Raw genomic sequence first — 19,608 nt, 5'->3', positions numbered from 1 at the left:
TAATGGCAACCAGGCGGCTTGAATAGACAGAAAAGAAGGGAGCAGCGAGGTCAAGTGTCAGCCGTCCTGCCAAGCGGCCCTCGCAGGGTTTGTCTCTGTAGAAGAAGCCCAGAAACACACACACACACACACACACACACACACAAACACACAGTCAGCCCTGCCTCCTGCTGACAATGCAGCCATGCCCCCCCACCCTTCCCTTGCCTTTTGTGCCTCTTCAACAATGATTAACTGAGTTTGGCGATTCAGAGAGAGTCTACAGCAGCACAATGCACTCTCTCTTACAAACATAATGAAGTCAACCCATGAGTCAAACAGTCTCTCTTTCTTCCGCTGTTTTTTTTTTTTCTTTTTATATCGGCCCCAAACTTTCCATCTCTCCCCCTGCTAACAGCCTCTTTGCTTTTCTTAACCACCCCCCCCCCCCCCACCCCCCCACCCCCACCACCACCACCATCCCCTTCTGCTTTCTCTCTGCCTTTTGACCATAAATCCGCCTTTTTTTTCCCCGAGCTCGTTAATGCAGGAAGAGCAGGCAGATGCGTCCGTCCTCCTAATACATAAAAAAACAAGATGCAGATGGAAAGAGGCAGCCTAGGTGCCATGCACTGCATGTGAAAAGGTATTGATTAGCTCAAATCGATGCATAACCTTAAAAAGCATCTCCTGCAAGGAATTCGAGGAATTGACCTCGCCGATCTTAAAAGATTCCTATGATGCTCGTTTCAAAAAAGAGCGATGCGGAGGGAGATAGTATTTAGAGGCATGAAACATCCAGATGATACCATAGGGACACGGAAAACCTGAGATATGGGTGAAAAAAAAAACACACACAGTTCTCTTGTAATGAGCGGTGTGCAGCGCTGAAGGGAAACTTGTAGTACATGGTGTGAGCGGAGCTTAGGAAGGCTGTTTGCAGAAACACTACAGTTTCAGAACATCACACCCCCAGGCCTTTTACAAGAGGTGTGAAGGAGCTCACCTCTCCTCATGACAGGAAGAAGAGGGAGGAAGGGAAAGAGGATGGTTGCACTTTTTTTTTCTCTTTTTGCTCTGCTGACTTGAAATGTCTGATTGTCCCGAGCAGCAGGGGAAAGAGCTGAAGCAGGTGGCATCAACCAGTGCACCATCTAGGCTCCAAAAAGCGCCATGAATTAAGTTTTTATTAAAGTTTTAAGCTAATTTCCAAATTAGCTAAAAATTAGATTATATATACCACGAGTTAAGGTTGGTTTAAGGTCGATCAGAACTGACTCGTGTGATCATGTTGATCACGCAGCTGTCATGGGGAGAGAGGGGAGCGACGTGAGATCGTTCAAATGTGACGATAACAGTGCGTGTTTTTAGATGGTCTCTCCTAGAAGGCATTCATTGTGTTGCCCTCGGTTGTTCATGTTAAAAGTGGCTGAAATGGTTATGCCAGGAATGTAAAAAGAAAGCCAGAGAGACAAGTTAATGTCCTCCTTGATCCGATGTCAGAGAGGTGTGGGGTGAGGTGGTTTCAGAAGCTATTTGACCATCTGAAAAGTACGTCTGATGGCGTATAAAAGCCCCTTTAGGCTGCTGTCATGTCTGTGTACAGCGTACAGAGAGAAGTCAGGAGGCAATTAGCTTAGCTGAGCTTGAGGTGAGTCAGTAAATACATCTACCAAAAACCTCTAAATTTAATCTTTTCAAAAAGAGAGATGGAAAAACTACAAAATGTGGTTTTAGAGGAGTTATAAACAACAGTTTATCCATCCGCCTGTTGTGTCATCTTGTGTCGTCATGTGGTTGACAAGATGATGTGACTCTAACTCACCTCTTCCAGATGTTGTCCAACAAGTAGAGTTAAAGTAATAGTTACAGCATATGACCATTTTTTTTTGCAAAGCTAAGATAACGTTGCAGTTACATACACCGCAACATGCCCAGTCTTTTTCACCTGTATTGTTTTGACCTTCTGGTGGAGTGAAGGCCTGTGATTGGCTGCATGATATGAATGATTTGCTTACAGTAGCAGTAGCTAAGCTATGTACTGCAAAGTTTAGGTGTTTTACCGAAAAGTCACCAGTGTCTGGTGTAACATGATCATATTTGTCTTCTGAAAAGGAAATAAGACACATTTCATCCATACAGTGTTTTTGTGTGACTTTTTTTGACCATTTTGTCTGTATTTTAAGGTGTGCAGGTGACCAGATATTAGGGAGGAAAGAGGGGGAATGAAACACAACAAAGGTCCCCAGCAGGGAATCGAATCTGGGATGTTGTGAACAAGTACATGGTTTACATCTTTAACATTATTTAGATTCAGGGAATAACATACACAGTTTCAATATTAGCACAATGTCACAATCTAATGATCAACAATGACGACTGTGATCAAAAAAACAACATTTTTCATATTGCTAAGTAGACTGTCTCTCAGTACTATCAACAAAAAAGGAGATCAAGTATTACCAGAGAGGATATCATAGTAAATTCTCTCTTTTGCAATACGCCAACTGTTCTGGAGCTTCCACTCTAGTGGAAATTGAAAATGCACATAAAAACAGGTGGATGGAAACCTATTGCCCCCTCCCCCCTCTTCTTCTCCTCTCATATTAGCTCCTCTCCTCTTCCACGTGACCTCATCGGCAGTACAAGAGGAAGCCCCTCTTTCAGCCGTGATAAGGCACACACCGACACACACAGAAAGCTCATTATAACTCAACAAAAACTCAGTAGTAGAGGGCTGATCTGGAGGAGGGAGAAAAAAAGATTGCGGATGTGTGTCACCATCAGGTTTCAAACACTGCAGCACAGTGTTGATGCTCAGTACACAACAAAACGATGATCCAAAAGGACATAAATCTGAGACTCATCTGTCCTCTTCTCTTTTATCTTCCAGGGCATCAACAGTAACTAGAAAGACGGAAACCAGGAAGCAACTGTACTTGAGTGGCAAGAGGAAACTAGAAGAAGGAAATAAGACTTTTCAAATACTACTCTGCTTCACAATGGGAGCCCGATTGCATCTTCCAGCAGTTTCCAGCACCTTGCTCCCTGTGGCCCTTGGCATTTTGACCCTTCTGCCTCATATCCTTCTGGGTAAGCCCGCAGCGGAGGAAAGCACAGACAGCTCACCACTGCTCCAGAGGGTGAAGCGAAGCTGGGTGTGGAACCAGTTCTTTGTCCTAGAGGAGTACACTGGACTGGAACCACTTTATATTGGAAAGGTCAGTGAACACTATATACTGTACTGTATCCACACACACACACACACACATAAAGGTAAACCCCGGAGAAATGTAAAGCATGGAGGCTTCTGGGTTGGTTGGGAGGCATCTTGACCTTTGACCTTTCTAGTCGCTGCACCTGATGTGAAAGGTGACTCAGTGTAGGTGCTGCAAAAGAGATTTCAACTTTCAAACTGTGCAAACTAAAGGATCTATAAGGGAGCTCTCAGCTGCTTGGCGGTAATCTACAGCTTGGCCAGAGATGAGCTCATGAATGCAAAAGAGGAGATCATGAGTTGGCTTCAAGAACTGCAAAAAAAAAAAATCCCAATTTAATCCCTGGATGCACCGCATCCATACTAAGACAGCCCTTCTTCTATCCACTTTGAACCAGAGCCAGACAGCAGTGATTGAGGTAATTGACTCGAACCGAGGCTTCACTCAGTCGGCCCTGTTTCACAGAAGTGGACGGTACGTCCGCAACACAACTGACATGCTCTGAAAAGAGAAGCCAGTGGATGCTCACAAAAGAGCACTTTGATCGCTCAGTTGCTAAAGTGGATTGAACATTTGATCAATAGTTGTAAGGCCAGTCATCATCAGCAGAGAGACACAACAATCTTGCAAACTGGGCTGAAAATTGCCATTATATTACTAAAAGACAGTTTTTAGTTAAGCTTTTAAGTGGCAGAGTTGTCATGTGTGCAGGGTTTGAGCCGCAGCTGGCTGTTGCGACAATGTGTCCTTAAATATCCTTTGACTTCAACCTTGTCCCCATAAAATCAATGCTGTTAGCGGTGAGCCACACTACAGAATGAAACCGTTCTCTGGTTAAATGCATGACATTTGTACATTCAGACAAAGATGGTTTTGTTATGGAAAGTCGGCTGTCTCAGTACATAAACAATCTTGCGTTAGTCACCTGTGCATGTTTATTTTCCAGCCTTGTGCTTCAGCAAATGTAACATTAGCTCAGCAGCTACAGGAGAGACTCAGAGCTGTTAACAGGATCATTTAGTATCTTACCAGCAGTCATCATTAAGTTTAATGCCACATTTGTATATAATGATTTTTTTAAAGATATATTTCAGAGCATATTTTGCCTTTAATGGATAGCTTGTAGTAGATAAGCAGAAAGAAAAGGGATGTTGTGGTTGTGTGCCATTCACAGTAACTGCTTGGCTACCAGTAATTTTAAGTATCCAACTCATGTAGCTACTGTCACTCTGTGTAGGTGGTAAAGCAACAGGTGTATCAGGAGAAAGTAACTTAAACACACCTGATGAAGGTCAGACAAAATGAAACATTGTGAACTAGTTAGCGAAACAGTGTGTGCGAGCTTTTCTCATTGTTTCAAATAGATTTAAAGTAAAATACAGATAAAATATTTGATAGTGGCATAGTAAAACTTTGGGGATATCCAATAGAAAGTGTGTTTGCATAATGGAAAACAACATTAGTTTAATATGATATGTCAAACATCAATATAATATTACTTTCTTACACTCGACAGGTGTACAGTTATTACAGTTTTGCTTTTTGACTCCCTTGAATGGAAAAGTAATGGGCCCATTTGACCCCACTCCTATATAATCCTGGCTCCAACACTGTATGTACATGATGCTCTGCATGTAAATTGTGAATTCCGTAACGTCCGTTCCTGTTTTCATCACCCAATAACGAACAGAAACTGAAAACCCTACAGAGCGTTCAGTCAGAACTTGGATATAAGAGATTAATTATATAAGATTTTTTTTTCCTCCAAATTCCTAAACATATACCCTGATTGATTTGCCTTTGCCTCAGCATTCCTCGTTGACTTTTAAAGCACTACGGTATTAACCACTCATCCTCTGAAATTTCCCCGTTGGGAATGATGTAAACCTTCCTAATTAGTGTTCTGGAATAATCTCATCGCGATCGCTCGGGAATACTGAGGGAAATACTGGATTCCAAAAAGTCACATGCTCTGATTGGATAGAAGAGTAATAAGTCCTGAGAGATTGCTGCTATAGCGCTGTATAAAAAGCACAATATCTGCGTAGCATATGTGGTATGAAGAACTACTTAAAGATGCTGTTGTGGTGTATATTCTCTTCCATTTTACCTATTCATCGCTTCCATTTTGCGTTTCTTTGCTGGTTCTTTTCAAGCCATCCGCTGTAATTTTTCCAAGCTGAATGAAATAGGTGATGCTGACAAGCTTCTACCTAGAGAGCCACTCAAGGTAGAGAGGCATTGTAGGATATGATAAAGCTGGAGAAAAATGTCCTCTAGCCTCCCTCCTTTGTTTTTTTTTCTCCTTAGTTCAGCCTACCTTGCCTCTCCTCTCCGTCGAGGCACATAGCAGACTTAGTATTCAAAGCCGTCGAGATGTCGGAGGTTTGTGCTTTGGGGCCGGGGGCCGAGGCCGAGCAGGTAATTGATAGCCTGAGTGTCAAACTCCCTCCTTTCATAGGCTTCGGTGGAAAGGAAGGATCAGTGAAGAAGGTGGCGGATGAGCAGGAGAGAAGGCACCGGCCCTGAGATATATCACCGCGAGACACGGGGCTGAAGCCCACAATGGGGTGTTGATTAAAAAATCTATTCTGGGCCGAGCTGGGCTACGCAGTGCTTTGCAGGAGAGAGCGCAGGTGGGCACGTTGTCCGAAGAGATAGGAAAAGCTGTATTGTCTGCCAGCTCGGGAATGATAGGTATTGTGAGGATTACTGCTGAACTACCGCCGGAATAACAACAATGAGTGCTGTAACTGTAAACTTTTAGCAGTTCGACAACCTCAGCTTGGTCATTTCACTTAGTGGCCCTAAATGACACAAAGGCCAAGTATCTTGAAAGAAGTGTGCTTTGAATCAGCAGGGGGGGGGGAGGTTGTCAGCGCTGTGTTGTGTGTTTACTGTGCATGCCTGTTGATTATATATGAGACAGACGTCAATGGGGGCATTTAATTCCGCTCTGCTAGTGTGATGGCAGTAAGTACTCATCATACGCAGAGATCCTACAAAGTAAGGAGTGATTGCACATCAATAGGCTGTCATTTGCACTTACAGGCCACAAAAGGCTTCTGATTGCACCGCAGGGCCCATGGCAACAAACGGGGCTGTAAGCTGTGATTAGATGTCGACTTAGAGCTACAGTATTATGGTACGCATATAACCACGTACCACCCATAGAGGTCTAGAGTTAATTTACCCCCCTGGTCCAATTAGGAAGGAATTTGTTGACAATATGCTTTTATGTACTTTAGTATATAGAATGAAAAGAAAAAATGTTGTGAAAATGACTTTAAACTGCTTTTTGAAATAGCATAATTAGCATTGTTTACTCTGCTAAATCTGGGTTGTATAATGTTAAATTAATTCCTTTATGAACAGAAAACATTAGGACAGTGATGTTGGCTCTGTAGTCCAACACTTTGAATTTGAAATGAGCTTTAATTTTAGGGTTTTACATCCACATCAGGTGAACAATGTAGGAATTACTACCGCAATTGGACAAGAAAACTTTATTATTTGGTTCCAAATCTTTAGCAGTCACTGACAATGTAAAAGGCAACAAACTATTATTTTCATTTTTGGTTTTTTTTTTTGTTTCTTTTGAGTAACTGATTAAATGTTTAGTCGATAAAGTTTCATTCAATCATGAAAGTGCCCAAAGCGACGCCTTCAAATTGCTTATTTTTTCTGTTCAACAGTCTTTAAACCAAAAATATTGATTTCAAAATGATATAAAACTGGAAAACACAGCAAATCCTCATATTTGAGAGGCTAGTACCAGCAAATATTTGGCATTTTTGTTTATTAAATGACTTAAATGATTTATCAATTAAAATAAATTATTTTTTCTTTTGATCATCTTGTTGATTTATCAGCTATTACAGTCTTGAAGATTGAAACAGGTGACATCACTGTACCGCTGCATTGTGCTAAGACTGAGAAACTCTCTGGAGTCCTAAAATGTTCACATAATATACATGTAAACATCAAAAATACGTCACTTTCCCAGTATGTATTTATTAACATTTTTGTCAGTTTCATCCTGTATAATGATCTTAAATATTGATGCCCTTACAGTTTGTTTGTTTTTTTACAGTTTTGACACAGATTTGACCACTTTGGAAGTTTTTTTGTTGTTTCTCAGTGATAATAAAAGCCATTCAAAATCTCCAAACTAAATGTTAAAAAGTGGATATTTTCTTTTGAAGATGCGCCTTGTGAAATCTTTTTCTGACTGACATGTAAACATCTCCGCAGCTCCACTCAGACATGGATAAAGGGGACGGCTCCATTAAGTACATCCTGACGGGTGAGGGTGCGGGCACCACCTTCACCATCGATGACAGCACGGGGGACATCCACGCCATTCAGAGGCTGGACCGGGAGGTGAAGGCCCAGTATGTCCTCCGTGCCCAGGCCCGCAACCGCCTGACGGACAGGCCTCTGGAGCCCGAGTCCCAGTTCATCGTCAAGATCCAGGACATCAACGACAACGAGCCGAGGTTTCTAGACGGACCCTACCAGGCGACTGTACCTGAAATGTCCAAAATAGGTAAGGGAATAGACAAAAATAAAGGCTGACAGATGGACGGAGAGAGAAACTATACTGTTTCCTGTGCATGTCTGTTGTGTTTGTTTTAAAGGGAGCGGCTGCTGTGAGTTTGAAGCCTTGGTGAACAATAGCAAAGTACATAATAACCCTGCAGAGTTAACGTTGTAGCTTGTTCTTACTGGCTGTTCTCCATCTGCTTCATTTACTATTCATAAACCTACTTTTGTGGTTACTTTGATGTAAATAAACATAGTTAATTCCTTGAGATGCTCAAGCCACAGATGGAAAAAACCCAAAATTGTGATTTAAATGATGATATTTGCGTAGCTGTTCGGCATCTTCCTCATTCGCCTCTTAACTTCTTCTTCTTGTCCTCTTGTCCACCCATCCTCACCCTTTATACTTTCTTTCCCAAGGTACATCTGTGATCCAGCTAACCGCTACTGATGCCGACGACCCCACATATGGCAACAGTGCTCGTGTGGTCTACAGCATCCTGGAGGGCCAGCCTTACTTCTCAGTGGACGCTAAGACTGGTATGGCTGCACATCTGCTGCAAAACTCACTCTGAAACACCTGTAACCAGGGCCATGGGTGCCTGTTTATGTTTTAAAATCGGGGAGCAAACTTGGAAAGATACAAAATTGTGATTTAAAACACATTTCCTGCATTTCTACACCACCTAACCTCTTGGATTCAGTCAAGAAACAGCCACCTGCACTAGTCTAGATTAGTTAGATTGAGAGTGCCAGGAAAACCAAGAATGCATCAAGAACAGTGTATAAATTGGGTGGATCAGGACAGGAAATGATTATTAGAATAATGGCTATTGGTGGGAGAGGAAAGGGACAGATGTGCTGCTGCCAGAAGGGCTGCTGACTGAGCTGACTCTGAGCAGCATGCATGGAAATAAATTACTATATAACAGATTTGTGTATATTTCTGGCTTTCCCCCTGATGGTCTGAATAAATCCCTGCTGCACAGTGCTGCTCTGTCTTGTCTGTCTGTGCGCTGTCAGTGTTCTCTTTTTGCACTGTGACGTTATCAGTTGTGAATTTGTTTTTCACTGCATGACAAAAATGGATGTGTGGCGTGAGAGCATGTGAAAAATGTCAATTGCATGAGTCTCACGGTCAATGCGTGAGAGTCGGCAGCCCTGTTAATAGCAAACTTTACACTTAAAAGAGCCGACTCTGATTCGGCTCCTTCTTGAACGTCCAATCTCAACAGCTAAATCCTGTCTGATCAGCAAGCTAACGTTACGTGGACAGGCTGGCAAATTTAGCTAGTGTTGACTCGCAAATAGGTTTGTCATTTCAGTGACAGTACGATCCTAATTTTTGCTCATTTCAATTTTGGCTGGAGTCAGGTTCATTCAACATACACTAGGCTATCTTTTCCTATGTTCTATTTTCAGTCAGTGATCACAGTTAAGCTAAATAGCTTGTTTCTCACCTTTGTTAACAGTCAGACTCCTGTGCAGATTGACAAACTGTGATTGACAGACAAAGCATGCTGTTACAGTCAGCCATGTGTTCAACTGGACCAATTCGAAGGGTGGTCCAAGAATGTGTAATTTTTTCATTACTTGTTTTTGTCAGGCTGCTTAAATATAATCACCTGTTTGCAGAGACTGTATGATGATAAGTTTAATTTTAAAAAGATGAAAGGTGGTGTAGCAAAGCCATAACTTAACTCCCCCTAACTGAATAATGGGGATGCATTTGCTCCACTTGCTCCATTGCTCAGGCACCTTTGACCAGAGCAACCAACGTTTTTATCCATTGCATGTAGAGTCTGATGGATTTCAAACTTCGCCAGACACTTTCACTATTTTATGAGCTACATATGAATTTATAATGAGCATGAATGATGTTAGATGACCTGATAAAGTCGACAAACTTGGCAGATAGTTGGTGTTAATTCCCAACCTTGTTTATAACACTGGCTCACACTATAATTGCAGAACAGTCTGATTTTAGCAGTCCACACTCTAAGCCCCTGTGTATACCAACCAGCTCTGAATGTGGGAAGCTCAGCATGGCTCCTGTTGTTGCTATGAAACTACCGAACTCACTTGCTAAGCTCAAAGTGTGAAAATTAGGACAGAATAAGACAGGCAGCCCCTTGTACCTTCTAGTGTAGTGATTGAGTGTTTCAAGAAACAGTCTTATAAGACAAAGCTCACAGGTTCAGTCTCCTAAAAATATAAAAATATATCTATAAGTCACTGTTTGTCATTACAGGACCATAGCAGTGATTTTGCATGTTTTAGCCTGTTTACCACAAATTAAATATACTATTTTCTAACATTTTATGTACACAGAGAAGATAAACTTTACATTTATTTATGTCAAAGTTACATTAAAAGAATCACATTGACATTAGGGGGAAATACACTTATTTGCTTTCGTACTGAGATTTAGATGAGGAGCCTACAAACGCTAGAGCCAGGAGGCTGTTAGTTAGCTTAGCATAAAACAGCTAGCCTGACTAAAGTTTAACAAATGCCTTCCAAAAGATCTAAAGCTTGCTAATTAAGACATTTGTTTTTTTCAAATCTAGACAAAAGCAGGCTAGCTGTTTTCCCGTTTGTAATCTTTATGCTATGCTAAGCTAACCGCCTCTTAGCTGTAGCTCCATACTTAACACACAGACACTAAACTGGTATCAATCTTCTAATATTACTAATATATTTCACAAAATGTTGAACTGTTTCTTAAAGAGGAATGATTGAAGCCTTTATTTATATAAACAAAATAATGTTTGTAAGGAACCATACGTTTTAGTTACATTATGTTCCAGCTATTTCATTCCCTTGATTATTACTTTAATCTGACAAGAGAATAAATAATAAAAATCAAATCAAATAGCCCACATAAATGTACCTTTTTCATTGGTGCGCCATACACCCGCAGCAGAATGTTTCTTTTAAAATGTGAAGAGGAAAACTTGGAGGGGTGAGATGAATGGAGTTGGATCAGTGTACAGACAGTTATGCAAGGTTACAACAAGAAGTAAAATAAGATAAACTCCTATTTTAACATGTTGCAACCTTAGGAAACGACCTACCCAGCGAAAATCCAATAGTCAACTTTATTTTGGTTTATATTTTGGTTTCCTGACTGTAAATCATATTGAGGGTAAGCGGGTCGTATTCTTGTTTCTGTATCTTTAGAAAAAGGAAAAATTCTGTTTATTCTGCTGTCAGTATAAAACAGTATTTCATCCCAGCTATAGACGAAAAAATGAAACAATACAGTTGGTTTTGTAAATATAAATGAAAAGGGGAGAGTTTCAGACGTTTTCTTGTTTCTGTTTTCTGTTGGTTCTTTTTTAATTTCTCTGCTGTTGTTCTGAGGCTTTAATTTGGGGACAAAATGCAAAATATGAACACGTACAGCCCAAACCCTCAACTCTGTTAATGGCATCCCTTTTCTTACTTTTAAGCACAAAACATCACTTGACCTTGGTTGGATTCTACTACATCATGTATGGATCTGTTTGTTAATAATACATGGTTGATAATAGAGTATAAGTAGGATCCAAACAGCAGGGAGAGCTATCTGCAAACAATGAAATCAGGCATCCTTGAAGGTTGAGTTCTGGTTACATGTTCTGCAATAACCTCATTGTAAAACCTGCATTAACATGATTAACATGAAGGAGGACAGTAATTAGATTTATCCATTAACCACAGACATATTTTGTACCAAGGCTGGTTGATTTTATGTGACATAAGATGCAGTTCCTGAAGGGCTTTTTGTTGTTTTTTTAATCAATTATTGTCTTTGGGGGTGGACTGACAGTGCAGATAGAGACCCGGCTCTGTACACTCAGAAAAAGTGACAAAAAAGTTGTGTCAATTCCCAACACACCGACGATGTGTTTCTGCAAGGACCACACATTTTGTGTTACTTTTAACACACCTACTGTGTTGAGAGTTTTAACACAAGATTTGTTTTGGATTTTCAAACACAGTGATTGTGTAAAACACAATATGTGGTCCTGATATAGACACATTACTGTGTTAAATAAAATGTGCTATTTCTATTCCTAAGGACTTGAATTTAAATAAGCAGGCACCCAGTTGTAGAAAAAAGGTTAACATTTATTGTACAATTCAACAATCATGGTTATGAGCATAAAAGATTTCATCAATTAAATTTTACATGCATATGCATATGTACATGCATACTTGGTCGCCCTGGAAACATGACAACAGGCTTAATGATCTGATATCTATATAAAGTTTATAAATACTTACCTTTGGAAACAAACTTGTACAAGCTACCATCCTTTTAGTGTCAGTTTCAGTTTAAGTTTGGATTTGCTTATTTTTGATGTAAGCATGCACCCCTACGATTATTGATTTTTCCTTCTGTCCCACCAGACTGGTGTCACGGTTATACATTTCCTGTCTTAAGTGTTAGTCATTCCCTTCTAAAAACCTTTTCAAGTGTACACATGGCCAAGAAATCAAGTTTCTCCAGCAGAAAGCGTGCTATGTTAACTGTGTTTCTCCGTAACCTCACTAAAAGAAACCCAGTTGCAGCTGTAGCTCAGGTGGTAAAGAGGGTTGAGCATTAATTGAAGGATCGGTGGTTTGATTCCCAGTTCCTCCTGTCCACATGTTGAAGTGTCCTTGAGCTACATAGTTTCACACAAAGAAAGTTCACACAAAGCAAGACAGTGCAAACATCTAACATTTTTTTAAAGGGTACGTGTCATGCACATCTCCAGGTCTGTGTTTATGTTCTGGGGCTCTAATGGAATATCTTTCCATGATTTACAGTTCAAAAAACTCCTTTTCTATCTTATACTGGCCCTGTATGCAGCCCCTCAGTTCAGCCTATATCTGAAACACTTCATAGATAAAACAGACACTATTAGATCAAATTAATGTCAATGTCAGCCTATGAATCTTAATACCCAAGAACCTATGTTTTTATGTAAGGAAACACTGGAGAAATTTGTCCTAGTTGATGCTGAGATGCTTAGCAGTTATTTCTCAATTAAAACCAGCAACCTGCTTTTTAGATCCCATTCCCACATCCTTTTTTAAAACCATTTATAGCTTTTTTGATGAAGATTTACTCAACGTTATTGACTACTCTCTTCAAATGGGTGTTTTCCCTACTGCTCTTCAGACCACCATAGTTAAACCTCTTCTGAAGAGGTTTTCAGGCCAATCATAGCACTGAGACAGCACTAGTCAAGGTTGTAAATGACCTCAGGTCATATATGGATATGAAAAAACTTTCTGTATTAGTACTTCTTGACTTAAGCGCAGCCTTTGATACAGTAGATCACTCGATTCTTTTAGGTAGACTTCACAGCCTGATTGGCATCTCTGGTAATGTTTTTTAATAATTATTGATCTTAATCTTATCTTACTGATAATCACTGAATTTTTTGTAAGCATGGATGAATGTTCATCTAAAAGATATAAAATGAATTGTGGTGTTCCTCAAGGTTCAATTTTAGGTCCAACGCTTTTTAATCTCTACGTGCTGCCACTTGGAAATGTCATCAGGAGGCACAGGAGGCATAAATTTCCATAGCTATGCTGATGACACACAGCTTTACATTGTGTCTCCTGATGAGTGAGGGCCAATAGATGCCCTTTTTAACTGTATTTTAGATATCAAGTTATGGATGGCAGAGAATTTTCTACAGCTCAGTCAGGACAGAACTGAAGTCTTGGTCATTGGTACTGAAACTCAGAGAGACTAACTCAATGCGAAACTATCCCTGTCAACAAGTAAAAAACCTTATCTTTGATTCAGATCTTAGTTTTGAACCTCACGTCAGGAACATATCTAAGAATGCATTGTATCATCTTGAGAACATTGTCAGAGTGCGACCATTTCTCTCCCAAGCCAACACAGTTTAGTTTACTGTCTCCACCATTTTAGCTCCTGTCTCCTGAAGGCCCCTCTCCAGATGAGCCCACTCTGTTCTGATTGGTTAGCTTCAGAAAGCTACAGGAGGCTACATAAACAAACAATAGCACTTGGGATTTACTTCTTTTTCTCATTCTTTTTTCTTTGAATCTGATCCAAAATATGCGATTGAACAACACGAACAACCTTAGCAACAAAGGCTACAGAACAGACGGCCGTTTGTGGGCATATGTGAACAATCTGACATCATCACAAGGAGGAAGTACAGGTAACTTTGCAAACGGAGCGTTCAGAGCAGGCTGAAGCCCTGGCTTTTCACTTCAAGGTGACATTTTTTCATACGTTCACCTAAAGTTTTGTAACTTTGACCATGTTCAACATAGACATGCGACATCATAACAGTATAAAAATAACAGAAAATCAAGAAAAGCAAGACATGTCCCCTTTAATATGGCAAAAGTGCCACATTTTTCACACTTCTAAGTAACTTTTTATGTGCAGAAGCACACAAAAGCATCAAAAAACATTTTAATCTGTTCAGTCTGAAGTATGTGGGTGGAAAGTTCTTTTTTACTGCAGCAAAATAATACACTAGTTGTGTTTATACCTCATTGTGTGGTGCAGCTTTAAATGAGAAACCACCTACAGAGTAGAATAAAATGACTAGTTTCATTATAAAACATTCAATGACACCACCATCACTCGGGCACATGAACCTAATCTGTGTCACCAGTTTGCTGTTGCTGACCTTTGATTCACTTCTTGTGTGTTTTGGTGTCTCTCTTCAGGTGTGGTCCGCGTCTCTCTGGCAGACATGGACCGGGAGACCAGAGAAAACTACACTGTGGTCATCCAGGCCAAAGACATGGGTGGCCAGCTGGGGGGGCTTGCTGGCACCACCACCGTCAACATCACTCTCAGTGATGTCAACGACAACCCACCCATGTTTGACCAGAGTAAGAGATAGCTTGCACTTCATACTTCCTGCACTCAGTCTTATTTATCTCCCCTTTTTCCTTTTTCATTTTACCCTCTGAACCCTTGTCGCCGTCTTCTAATCCCTGCTGATACTCTTCCAACTGAAAAAAGGAACAAAATTAAAATGTTCTACACACTTTCTCTCTGCAGTAGAGAAAAGGTGTGAATAAAAATGCAATAATATACATTGTGAAGCTGAGAAATGGATTACAAAATTACAAAATTAATCTGATCAGTTATGACTCCCATGTTTGCATACATTACTTTAAATATCATACATTATCAACAGCCTAAAAATGCAAACACACTTATAGTCTTTGAAAAATGTCCCACTGCAGAAATCTGAATCCAAGGTTTGAGAATATTACTCCAGACTTTTTTCATCACATGTTGTATTTTCAATTTAGTTTTATATTAAAAAAGATGTGTTTGAAACGTGGCTAATATATTTTTTCATTGAAGAGATTCTAATGTGCTCTAAAACCTAAAAGAAAGGTATTCTAAAAAATAAAAATACTGAACCTTGAAACTGTTTTTTCTCTTTTCATTCTTATAGATAGAATAAGAAAGGATATTCGTACAACCACAATTAGTTTCCATTCCAACAAATATCATGAGTGTACCCTTACAGTTGTCACATGTGTACAGTGAACCCTGTATGTTATCCTATAGTATGTGCAGACATCTGTGGCGGAAACGCACCACGTACCTCATACCTTTTCACATTTTTTTAACAAAACGTGTTGTTTGTAGTGCTTTTCAGTGAGTAAGTCTGCCTGCAACAAAACTACATTTGAATTTCATGTGTGATCGCTTATATCCAAAGTGACACACACGCTGCCACACAGCCACTCCACATCTATCCATCTAATTTCTTGCAAGCATCCAGCCGTTAGCCCCTCTGCCCTTCTTTCCATGTCCACTTCTGGTCACCAGTCCCTGGCCATTTACCCCCTGGCCTCCTCCCTCCCATCCTCCCCTCAGCCACCAGTCGCCCCATGCTGTCTCTTTGATTATCCCAATTTCTGCTTCTCTCATTACCGTCTTCTTGAGGTCAGGGGTTGTGTAGTTGTCTGCGGTCATCTCAGCTTGGCCGACGGGTGTCTTCACTCCTAGACAAAGAAAACACCCGCCCACTTCCACTTCCATCACTGGTCCCCCACCAATTAGCGCCATCACTTCGATGGAACTTTGATTGGTTGTGAAGAGCTTCAGGGATTCCCCTCTGTCAAGCACAATGTGCAGGCATTTCACTTTGGACTGTAGGGAGGGCCACAAATTGGGCAGCTGTCACCTCTTCTTTGAGGTTAAGCGGTAGATGAAATTCAAGCCGACCCACGAGACAGTATATAACCCAATTGTGAGGCGTTTATGGAGCCATTCATTTCAGGCTGCTTGAGATGTGATTTTGAGAGGAGAGAGCAGCCGTGGAGGTGATGCTAGAGGTTTGGCTCCCTCTAGAGGATAAAAGGGTAAAACAGATGGAGGAGGTATAACGGTTCATTTATTTCCTCAGGGCTGTACCAGATGAGCATCCCAGAGTCAGCGACTGTGGGTTCAGTGGTGGGTCGTATCTGGGCGAAGGACAGGGACATCGGGGTCAACGCCGAGATGAAGTACAGCATTATTGACGGAGATGGAAGGGACACCTTTGACATCAGCACAGACCCCACCAACCTTTTTGGCATCATCACAGTGAAAAAGGTACACAAGGGAAAGGAATTTCAAAATGTATTTATATGTGTGTTACATGTTACACATAAAACATATAATTGTTACACTTATTTGTCCTTGCATTTACTTACTTGATAACTTGCTGTAAAGAAGAATAAGTGGGAAAAAAGGCAAGATTTTTAATTTTTGTATTAATGTTTATAACTTGTACACATTCATAATTCATAAATTATTTTTGCCTTTCGAGTAGAAAACATCAAGTACTTTGTAAAGTTGTGTCTACAGACCATTTTTGTTTCTTTTGGTGAATTCAGCACCAAAATGAATAAATTAAGTTTCTCTTTTGCAGGAACATCCATCTTCAAAATTGAATTTCTATCGTTTGATGTTTGTTACTTTCCACTGCTGTTCCTCGCCTTTTTAGTGTTAGAGTAGCTATAGAAGAGCAAGAGATTTCTTTCTTTAACACTAACACAGAGGCTGCAGATCAAAATTTAAGTGCCTCTTTAATGGCTTTTCAGCAACTTTTGACTGTAAGGAGCTTAATTTAACTGCAGCCAAAGTGCATCAGCAGTTCACTCAAGAATTTAAGGTGTCAGCTGTAAAACAGCTTTATTCACCTGAGTCTCTGTTTTCACCCACCAGCCACTGAACTTTGAGAGCAAGCCCAGTTACACTCTGAAGGTGGAGGGTGCCAACACCAACCTGGACCCAGCTTTCCGCCAACGCGGGCCCTTCAAGGATGTAACCATCGTGCACGTGAGCGTGGAGGATGTGGACGAGCCCCCGCTATTCGACTCGCCGGCGTACTACATCGAGCTGCCAGAAGACGCTGAGATCGGGACGGTGGTGAAGATGGTGTCAGCGAGGGATCCTGATGCTGCCAACAACACTGTGAGGTGAAGAAAACAACCACCACATACAAGAGACCTCCAGCACTATTCTGTGTTCATGTGGTTTATCAGGCTTCGCTAGCTGTTTTCAACCTACTCTCCTGTTGATTTCTGTTACACTAATCAGCTCTGACTGAGCAAAATTTCTGTTGTTCGAAAGTACTTCAGCTTTCTTTGCAAGTACTATACCCCTTTTCTTCCTTTTTTTGAGCATTGGAGCACACCTCCCCTGCAGTTAAGCTACACAATGGGTCTACAATGAGTCTACAGTTCACAATTCAAACAGAACAATAAATACTCCATCAAAGAAATGAATCTCGAAAACACATATCATGTAAAACTGATGTAAAATCAACGGGATATTTTCAAATCTGAATACATTATTCAACAGGGTACAAATCATGTATTTTATACAGTTTTGTTAGTATTATTTATATTCAGAAGTCTAGGAGGAAAATATAGCTTTCATTTGCTGAAAATCTCTTTAGTCTTTACTTTATTAAAACATAAAACTGGTGTTTTTTTCTGTAGTACAGCAGAGCTGTAGACTGTTGGTCCGTCTTTTCTTTCCATTCATCTTGGATCAACTGGTTTGACCCTGCAGATACACCAAGTGTTGTTGGGAACTAAGACAATGAACCGCACATTGCTCCAGATGACTGTGTGTGTCAGAAAAAAGTTTGCATTAGACAGCAGTAACTTACTTTATCTCTGTTACATCATTATAGTATTCTGTTTCATTTGCCCAATGCTGTCAAAAGAGATAAATGTTATTTACTGGCTTGTGATGCTTTTATGTGCTGCTGACAAGCTCTGAAATCACAGATATGAGCGTTTGCTGCTAAAATCTTTCATTTAGAGCTGCAACGATTGGTCGATCGACAGAATATTAATTGCCAACTAATTTGATAATCAATTCGTCACAAAATCGTCAATTTCTAAGAAAAAATTTTAAAATTCTCTCTCTCTTTCTGTTGACTGTTACTCGAGACAAAACAAGACATTTGAGGACATCACCTTGGACTTTGGGAAACAGTGTTCAACATTTTTCACCATTTTCTTACATTTTATGGACCAAAAGACAAATCAATTAATTGAGAAAATAATCGACAGATTAATTGATAATGAAAATAATGGTTAGTTACAGCTCTACTTTCATTAATTCATTACTGCACCTGTATGTTGTCAGAAAATCAAAGCAGGAAGACAAACGATAAATAATATGGGCGTCATAAAAAGGATCATATGGATTTGACAACTCTGTCCAATAAATATAACAGTAACAATATAATATTTAGCGGCTGTTCGGCTGATGTCATTAAATTTCATTATTATAATTGTTAATTTCAGAGCATGAATTTAATGCATCAACACCCCAATGAAATGAATGTCAATGACAATAATTTAGACATGAAAACACATAAAAATCAACCTTATAAGTGCCAAACTTCATGAGAAAGAGTGTTTCTCCCAATGCATGCTGGGACAGTTTCTGTAATGCCAATAAAACATATGTGTCTAAAATTTTATTAGAACATTTAGCTGAATTTATTAATCTAGAACAATTGATCAGAAGTTGCTCCAAGTGGGGATCAAACTACAGTTTTGTGGCTCTGCAGATGTGATGTGACCTGATAGCCAGCAGGGGGCAGCATCACAGCATGACTTCTCAAAGCAGGCTGCAACTGCAGGCTCTTCAGCAAAGCAACATGACTGAACCACCATTCACCAACATGTGTGTTGAGAGCTAAACAGTGGGACAACTAATTCTAATGTAGATGAGGATGAGGAGGGAAAACATAATAACAATAATAACAACGAGTTTCAAAATCCAACAATTAGTCAACACACAGAGATGAGAAGTGAAGGACTTTCACTTCTCTTAATTATCAGAGAGTATGTTTTGCGTTCTAACAGAACAGATGTGTGGTGGGTTGACTGTCCAGACTGCACCTCTTATAAACTAATTAGACATAAAGCCTTTAATTAGGCTATTAATCATCTGAAGGAATCAATGTCTGCAGCAGTAAATGAGTGTTTCACATGGCACAAGCTGTACCCCGTCCCAGCTGTCCGTTTTACAACCTGTATTAGGGCTGAAAGTAGTGCAAAGGAAATGAATATCGATAACACAGTGGCTGCTTGTGTGTGTGTGTGTTTGCTAAACTCCTCTGTCTATATGGACACTCAGCAGTTTTATCTCAAGTGCTGTGTCCGAAATCTCTCCCGGATTCATTCGTTCACTATCCCTCGAAAGCTCAGTGGATTTCTCTATCGTCAGCAAGAAAAGTGTGGGGAATATTTCACAGCACACAAAAAATATTTACTCTTAGAATCCATCCATCCATCCATTTTCTGACGCTGGTCTTGGTTGCAGTGGTGGCAGGGTGAGTACAGTAAGGTATCCCAG

At 40.2% G+C, this 19,608-nt stretch overlaps 1 protein-coding gene across 3 annotated transcripts in view; it reads left to right on the top strand.

Annotated features, from left to right (window-relative positions):
• The window catches only part of LOC137173304 (cadherin-20-like), a 93,109-nt gene that overhangs the window by 58,607 nt on the left and 14,894 nt on the right, over positions 1-19,608 (top strand). For all 3 annotated transcript variants that reach the window (XM_067578070.1, XM_067578068.1, XM_067578069.1), the window contains exons 2-7: positions 2,873-3,200; positions 7,452-7,746; positions 8,163-8,282; positions 14,442-14,609; positions 16,148-16,335; positions 16,951-17,204. In XM_067578070.1, coding sequence (XP_067434171.1) covers positions 2,982-3,200; positions 7,452-7,746; positions 8,163-8,282; positions 14,442-14,609; positions 16,148-16,335; positions 16,951-17,204 — 1,244 coding nt within the window. In that variant the 5' untranslated portion in view covers positions 2,873-2,981. The remainder of the gene's footprint in view (positions 1-2,872; positions 3,201-7,451; positions 7,747-8,162; positions 8,283-14,441; positions 14,610-16,147; positions 16,336-16,950; positions 17,205-19,608) is intronic.

This window comes from Thunnus thynnus, chromosome 21 (assembly GCF_963924715.1).
Source record: "Thunnus thynnus chromosome 21, fThuThy2.1, whole genome shotgun sequence".
In the NCBI taxonomy this organism is placed as follows: domain Eukaryota; kingdom Metazoa; phylum Chordata; class Actinopteri; order Scombriformes; family Scombridae; genus Thunnus; species Thunnus thynnus.
This window is presented reverse-complemented; position numbering and strand designations above follow the sequence as displayed.